This window comes from Lipotes vexillifer, unplaced genomic scaffold (genome assembly GCF_000442215.2).
Source record: "Lipotes vexillifer unplaced genomic scaffold, Lipotes_vexillifer_v1.1 scaffold1002, whole genome shotgun sequence".
NCBI classification, from domain to species: domain Eukaryota; kingdom Metazoa; phylum Chordata; class Mammalia; order Artiodactyla; family Lipotidae; genus Lipotes; species Lipotes vexillifer.
Genome location: NW_006796766.1, coordinates 312,829 through 321,058, shown reverse-complemented (window position 1 = coordinate 321,058; position 8,230 = coordinate 312,829). Strand labels below are relative to the sequence as shown.

Genomic DNA, 8,230 nt, shown 5'->3' with positions numbered 1-8,230 from the left:
TTCCTGCTGTTGAGAAGCAGTTCATAGCCAGAATTGCTAACTAGAGGGCTGTGGGTATAAATCAGGTCATCAGGCTCTCTGGTCTCTGGGCAGGTAAGGGTAATAAGGACATAGCTTCATGCTTAGGCAAAGGCGGGGACAGTAGAACTGTGTACTTGAGCCTGAAGAATGAGACTCACTTTTGGTGCCCACAGGGAGTTAGTGACACTGACGACACAGTCTCCATCTATTCATCCCAGTGCTTTGTGTGGGACGGGATTACTATATACACAGCTGACAGGCACGGGACATTCAGTCGCCTGCCTCCATGCAAATGTGGGGAACGAGGCCAGGAAAGGCAAGTCATGGGCTGATTCTTTCATGCAGCGGGAAGTCCCAGTTTTTTCTTGAATGGCATATTCTGGGCTGGGGGAAAATCCCTCCCTCTTTTCTATCAGGTACAGTGGGGAACAGGCTAGAGGCACATTTTCTTGGCTTAATTGTTCTATCCTAAGCTTAACCACCCATTTGGAGATGAAGAAAAAACATTATTCCACTATCCCCAATCTTGGAGCTGATCAGGAGGGTTCTGGCTAAGCTGGTTAAAGAGAACTCTGAGACAGCTGCTGGAAAGCGGAGTTCCCACTGGATCCTACCTCATACCTGAAGGAATGTCTCCAAAGAAATCAGAGGCCCCCATTGGAAATAAAATCATAAAAGTATGTTTTAGTCCAATCAGGCTGCTATAACAAAATGCCACAAACCGGGTGGCTTATAAAAAACAGACATTTATTTCTCACAGTTCTGAAGGCTGAAAGTCTGAGATCAGGATGTCAGCAATGGTCAGGTGAGAACCCTTTTCCCATTGCATCTTCACATGGTGGATGGGGAGCTAGCTCTCTGGGGCCTCTGTGGTGTCTCATTTATAAGGGCACTAATGCTTTCCATGGGAGCTCCATCTTCATGACCTAATCAACTCCCAAAGGTGCCATCTCCTAATACCATCACATTGGGATGTCAACATATGAATTTTAGGGAGCTACAAACATCCAGACCATAGCAAAGTACTAGAAGAAAATATGAAATTTAAAAAATTATCTCAGAGAGAAGGTTTTGTATGCTACTTAGCCATGGAATACAAGATGATAAATTTGACTATATAAGAATTAAAAATTTTTTACATGGCCAAAATTCCTATAAACAAAGTCAAAAATAAAATGATAAGCTGGGAAAATATCTGCAATGCCTATTACAGACAAAGTGTTAATTTCCTTAACATATCAAGACTTCCCACAAGCCAGCAAGAAATGTACCAAAAATCCAATAGAAAAATGGTAGAAATGAACAGAAAAGCCACAGAAAAGAAAACAGTATTGATTCCTTAATATTGGGGAAAGATGCTCAACTCTACTCATGAGAAGGGAAATGCAAATAGAAAAGAGAAACTGATTTTTGCCTGGAGGTGGACACCACATCCAGACAAACTCTGTCACGAACAATCACACCTCCTCTCTATTCTTCTAAGGGCCCTTTCATCTTTCCTAAAAATCACTTTCTCTCCCCTAAGATCATGTACATCCCCCTTCCCCTTCCCCTATCAAGATGGTGTTTAAACCTGAATTCTAAGCCACCGTGGGATTCACTCACTTTCCCCTGGCTATCTCCCATGTATCCATGAGGTATACATGTTAAAACTTCTCTTGTTAATCTGTCTTTTATTACAGGGGTCTCAGCTAAGGACTTAGAAGGGCAGAGGGAAATTATTTTTCCTCTCCTACAGGGCCTTGGCTTCAGAGGACCCCATCTGGGGATGTTCAGGACCAGTCAGGGAGTGAGTGTTCCTGAGGTTCCGGAAGGGAGGAAGGCTGTGGAACTTTATTTCCTTCTCTGAAAGAGCGGAGGGTCTCTCACTGGTTGGGTGTTCTGGGTGGGGGGGAGAGTGGCACAGGGCAAGGGAGTGGAAAGTAAATTTAGTAAGTTCGCAATATTTTGCTCAGTGTTACACGTGAAGCAACCAGGATGCAATGAATATGAGCTTCTCTGGCCTGGAAAGCCTTGCCAAGACTGGCTGGAGACAAATATGTGGGAGAACCATGGGAGTGGGGTGCTAAAGCCATGTGCGTGCTGGTCCAGCGGCCCACAGGGGAGCCACTGTAGAGAGCTGCAAGAAGCTTCATGCCATCAATGTGGCTGCTGCCGCTGGGAGGGTGAGCCGGGCCCTGAGTGCTTTCTGCCCAAGGCGGGCCTGCAATGTAGGGGTGCTTGAGTGGTGCGACCCGGGTGTCCCATCCTAGGGTTTGGATCCTAGAAGCCCATGGTTCCAGTACTGGATGAACAGGGACCATGGACAGAGCTTCCCCACAGATATAAAGATGGCTGGGTTTGTTGGCCCTCCCCTCACTGCCCACGGACCTGCTGAAGGAGCTGGACTCTGGAACATTCACAGCAATGCTTCTTCTTCTCATCTTAAGTCTGTCGTGTTTCAAGTACATTATCGATAACGTAAGCGTTGGTAGGCTGCAAGCAGTCCATCCGTAGCTAGGCGTGTTCCAAGGTCCAACTTAACACAGCTTCGGAATATGACTTCTGCGCTAGCAAATTAGACACGCAGTAGCTGGATGCCAGGAAAGTCCCTTTAAATACTTTAAGGGCCTGAACCATTGCTGATGTGGGAGAAGACTCCCCGGGTCTTTCATGTGAAGCTGGAGGGGTGCCTGTCCCAAAGATTCTGGCCCTGCCCTCCAGCTACCTGATCCATCTCACCTGGCTGAGACCTGGGTGGAACCAGGATTCAGCATCTCAGAGGTCAGGAACAAGACAGCAAGGGGCATCCGGGTCCCGTTCAGGCTCTGTGTGATTCTGGCCCAGTTGGGTCCTTGGTGCCAGGACCACAGGCTTTCAGAAGGAGATTCGAGCTGACAAACGGACAACAGAACATCATAATGGCAGAAACAACCTCAGGGCTGGAAACAGACGCTGTAATCACAGGAGAAAAAACCTACAACAAATTCCAAAATCTGACCCTTAAGATCTCTGGATCAGGGAGGGGAAGGACGGGGAGATTCCCCTTACGGTAGAAACAGGACAACATGAAGAACGTTGTGCAGTCAAGCTGAAAATTAAACAGACGTGAATTTCTTTAATTCAAAGCCTTAATTATTCTGACGTCTTCCATAACTTAACCTAAGCCATCACTTCAGCTTTAATTATGCATGATGAAATGGGTTACTTACAGTAACTAATATGATAGGAAAAACTGAGGGGTGAGAATTGGTAACTTGTTAACTGTTTATTCATCTTTTTTTTCAGCCCATGTTTATTGACTACCTACTATGTTGCAGCCTTTACTACAGTCCTGTTAGGAAAAATATAGCATATACTATGGGCCAGTTTCTTTTACTTCATTAGCTCATGGACTGCTTGCAATAATACTGCATCACAGGTATTATTCTCCCTGATTTATAGAAGTGGAACTGAGATTCTGAAAGGGTAAGTAATTTGCCTAAGGTCACACAGCAAAAACTTTTTTTTTTTTTGCCATTTACCTATTTTAGAGAGAAACATACAGACTGACATTTTGAATCTTAACTCCTGTTTTTGTTTTTGTTTTGGTTGCACCGCACAGCTTGTGGGATCTCAGTTCCCCAACCCAGGATTGAACCTGGGCCGTGGTGGTGAAAGCCTGGAATCCTAACCACTAGGCCACCAGGGAACTCCCTTAACTCCTGTTTTACACAGGAAAAGTCAACTTTTCCTAAGGGAAAAATGAATGAAAAAAAAAATGAGTGAAAAATTTCCTTTTGGGAAATTAACCTGACAGTTGACTGTAGGATGCATCGGATGCTACAGAGACAGTCCAGGTCAGAGGCCAGGACCTAAGTCAGAGAGGTGGCAGCCAAACTGGAAAAAGAAGCTACATGGGGCACTGTGGAGGCTAGAAGGGGCTCGATGAAGATTTGGACATGATGGGCAAGTTACTCATCCTCTCCGAGCCTTAGTTTCCTTGTGCCCAGAAGGGGCTGTAACCAGTTTATTTAGCAGTTTCAATCCAGGGGCATATAAACAGAAATGGTTTTATTTTTCCTCCAGTCATCGTTTTTAATCTGCCTCTATTACATCTCCCTTTCTTGTTTCTTAATAGCTTGCTTCCTGGTCACTTTCAGTTAGTCAGCGTCCTTGATAGTCACAGCTTCCATCTCAAACTCAGTTCTCATTTCCAGCCTCTCCCCTGCTGCACCCTTGGCGCCTGGGCGTGGGGTGTGGTCCGGCTCCCTTGCCCTGGGGGTGAAGGTGGGAAGGAGGGAGAGGAAAGGGGATGAGCGTGGTTCCCTAGCTGGCCCTCCTTGCTGTCTCCCTCCATTGGTTGTGGTAGCTCTCTGGGTTCATACAGACTAACTAGCCAGGGGTGACCTCTGTGTATCCAAATGCTGGTTCACTAGTGGGGCACACGTGCTCTTCAGAGCACCTGGGGGTCTCCCCGCGGCTCACGTCCCTGGTGGGGAGGAACAATGCCCCCATCCATCCCCTGCCACCAGCCTTGGGCTGCTGGGCACCCCTCTCCCAGCAGGCAGTTCTCGAGTGAAAGGAGCAGGAGAGAGGGTCCAAGTCCTGCTTCCTTCCACTCTGTCCACTGTCTTCCTCCTGCACTATGTTGAGGGCAGGGGCTCCCCACCACCTTCCCTCTGCACGGCCACCGCTCCTTGTCTGGGTGGAGGCTGGACTCGAGCTGTGGTTCACTCACCGGGTCTTGTAGCCTGGCACAGGGCTGCATGAGGCATGAAAGCACTGCAAAGGGCAACACCTGGCCCCAGGGGATAGGCCACATCACCCTGCAGTGGGCAGGAGCTTCCTCCAAAATCTTCCTCCACTGACATCTTTGAGGGCTGGAGGGGCGGTGGATGGAGTCAAAGGGCAGTGTCTACAGTTTTAGATCTGCCTTGAGGAGGGGTCTGGCCCTTGGTTCCTCTCTTTATTTTATTTTTATTTATTTTTATTTTTTGGCTCCTCTCTTTGGAATGAGTGCTTTAGTCTCCAACTCTGAGTCTGACTCATCAATTCAGGGCAGCAGAAAAATTCCTACTTGCCTACCCCTGTTTCCGAGAATGACAACGTGCCTGGTGACAGGGAGCCCATCATGGATGACTCTGTTTATGTCCAGCTTTTACCATCCACTCTTTCTTTGCTCTTTTGACTTTTATTCTGGGGTTCTCTGTACAGATGCATTTTTGCGGTACGCCGGCCTCTCACTGTTGTGGCCTCTCCCATTGCAGAGCACAGGCTCCGGACGTGCAGGCTCAGTGGCCATGGCTCACAGGCCCAGCCACTCCGTAGCATGTGGGATCTTCCCGGACCGGGGCACGAACGCGTGTCCCCTGCATCGGCAGGCAGACTCTCAACCACTGCGCCACCAGGGAAGCCCGGGTGTGGACTTTTAAGATGGACTCCTAGCTGACCAGGGCTGGTTGGCTGGCCTCTTGGTACCATGCGGTCACAGAAGGGGGGAATCAAAGAACAAACAGTCCTGTGGTGTTTGGAGTCTCCCTTAGTGACACTAAAGCCTCTGTTTGATTTCTCGCATGGTAACAAAACCAGAAGGGGAAGGTGAGTGGCACCTGGAATAGACTCTGGGTGTAAGGCGGGTTTCAGGTCCTGGATTACATGCTGGAAGGGTGCACAGAAGTGAACTAAAGATGCAGGAGGCCATCCTCTTCCTGCTTCTCCTGGGCGCCCTGTCAGGTAGGAACTCTGTTTTGCCACCTGTCTTGGCCCATTCAGTTTGCTTGATATCATTGTGTAATAAAGTCCCCAAGGAGGAAATTGCCTCTGGGAGGCTTTGTTCAAGTGTGGGCTTCTCAGCATCAGGGAGCCCTGAGAGGCTGGGATGGCGTATCTGGAGAAGAGGGTACCCAAAAAGCCATCATCTAATCAATGTTCATACAGACTTCACTTCCCCTCTTGCGCTAACTGGCCTGTGTGGTCCTTTCAACACCTAAAATTGGGAAAAGAATTTTCCTAGTAGGGCTTTTTATGTATGTCAGCCAGTCTTTGTGGAGATTCTGGCCTTACTCTGGAGCCTTCTGGGGGCAAACTGAGGTTGCAAATCACCCTATGGGAAAACTGAGGTGCTAAGGGGCTAGTGTCTCAGGCTTGAGCAAAGAAAATTTCTGATAGAAGCCAAAGATTCACCTCGTGCTTCTGGCACTCCCTCTTCCTAACTCAAGAGCTTCAAGAATCTTGGATGATTTTTCAGTGTTGTCAGCTTGGATTACTTAAATTGAGCCTTTTAAATTAAATCTTATTTTTGAATAGGTAGTATATGCATTATGTATGGAATTCAATCATGTTAAATTTGCAGATTAATTTAGGGATAATTTACATCTTTGATGAGTTATATAGTAAAAATGCTTAGAGGAGTGTCTGGAACCTAGTAAATGCTTAGTAAATGTTAGTGATTATTATGTACGACATTGAGTCTTCCTATCCAAGAACAGGGCTCTAGAAACTTGTTCAAGTCTTCATTTGTTTTCTCAGCAGTATTTTGAGATTTTTTTCTTTCATATAGATCTTGCAAATTCTGATTGTTTATTTCTAGTTCTTTTTCTTTTTAGCAGTTGTAAATAGAATTTTCTCTTCCCTCTTATCTTTCAATTGATTGTTATGTAATGTGTGGAAGTTTTTTGATGAATTATCTTATTATTTGTAATGAGGTTTCAGTTGATTCTCATGCATTTTCCAGGTTTGAAGATGATAAATATTTGTTCTTTTCCTCGTTTGTTTTTTTTTAATCTCTTGTTTCTTTCTCTTATCCAACTACTGGGCCTGTATCTTCAGACTGTTGTTCAATAATGATGAGTGTATACTCTTGTATTGTTCTCCATGAAGCATGATGTTAGCTTTTGGTACGAAATAGCTTTGGGGATGTTTTATATGTTAAGGAGATAGCTTTTATTCTTATTTAGGCTATTTGCTTGTAAGTCAAAATGGATTTTTAAATCAGATGTTTTTCAAGATCTATAGAAAGGACCACTTGATTTTCCTCTTTGATCTGTTAATAACATAAATAAAGCATAGTTTCCTAATAATATTGAACTGTCTTTAACCTTGGGCTTTTACAGGGCAGGAGGAACTGTGAGTGTGAAGCTGGGCCTTGAGCTTCTCAGACTCTCACTTGAAGTAAACATTGGAGATTTCCCCAGAAATATAGGCTTTTAGGGTCATAATCATTTGAGTTAAGAGGTGACATTTATTGTCATTGGGGGAAGAGTGAGGTTAGGAAGAATCCAGCATCTTATACTGAAACATTATCATTTGGAACCTTCTCATCAGATGTGTGAAAGGAACAGATCACAAAAGTTTGCAAGAAAATACTTGAGATTCTTTACAAAAACCACACTCCAATCCCTCCCTCTCCAAAAGACCATGCACTGTACTGCACTTTTGCTTCCACAGGTCAAATCCTACCTTTTGGAAGGTCTACTGTGATGCAGACTGTTTCTCTCTCACCTTCTTAGGTGAGTCTGAGAACCTGATCCTTACCCTTGATCTCAAAAACATCAGGGTCACAGAGGATTGGGGGAGGGGAACAGCCACACCAGTCCCTGCCTTTGGGGAATTGGAAACACGCATCACCAAAATAATCTCAAACAAAGCAACATTCTCCAGTATCCTTTTTCCTCTCATTTGGTCTAACTCCTATGCATCCTCCAAGGCCCAATCAGGCCCAACCTCCTCCATGGAGCCTTCCCAGATTGCCCTAGCTCTTGGTGCACACTCTCCCTGCTGCACCCTGGAGCTCCTTTTGTCTGCACATGGAATGCGTTTTAAGGGTTTAGTACAGAGCCTAACACAGAGCAAGTGCTCAGTGAAAGGTAGCAGGAGTTATACTATAATTCATCCGTTATGTGTCTGCCCTGTCTCCTCAAGTGGAACCTACAATAAGAGGTTTCACGTTTATTCTTGCTCTGTGGTCCCTGAGTGCCAACATATATAGCGTAGCTAATAAATGTTGTTTTTGTTGATCATTATCCCTTTGGGGACCTGTTTTTCCCCCCACATTTACTGATATCCCCTAAATGCAGAAATTTAGATCATCTGCCTGCTTAATATTGGCATTGAGATTGGTTTCTGTCTTTTTCACCTCCTATTAAGATGAGGGAAAGAAAACATTTTCTCTTTGGGATGCTAAAGTGTCCCATTCCAGTGACAACTTAGAAAGGAAGGCCCTAAAAGAACATAAATTACAAGACTCCCA

The 8,230-nt window shown here is 45.5% G+C and overlaps 1 protein-coding gene across 1 annotated transcript in view; it reads left to right on the top strand.

The window, feature by feature from the left end:
• The first annotated feature begins 5,669 nt into the window (after positions 1-5,669).
• Positions 5,670-8,230, top strand: part of CDHR3 (cadherin related family member 3) — a 73,428-nt gene continuing 70,867 nt past the window's right edge. Inside the window, exon 1 of the mRNA XM_007468984.1 lies at positions 5,670-5,715. Within this exon, the coding sequence (XP_007469046.1) occupies positions 5,670-5,715 (46 nt within the window). The remainder of the gene's footprint in view (positions 5,716-8,230) is intronic.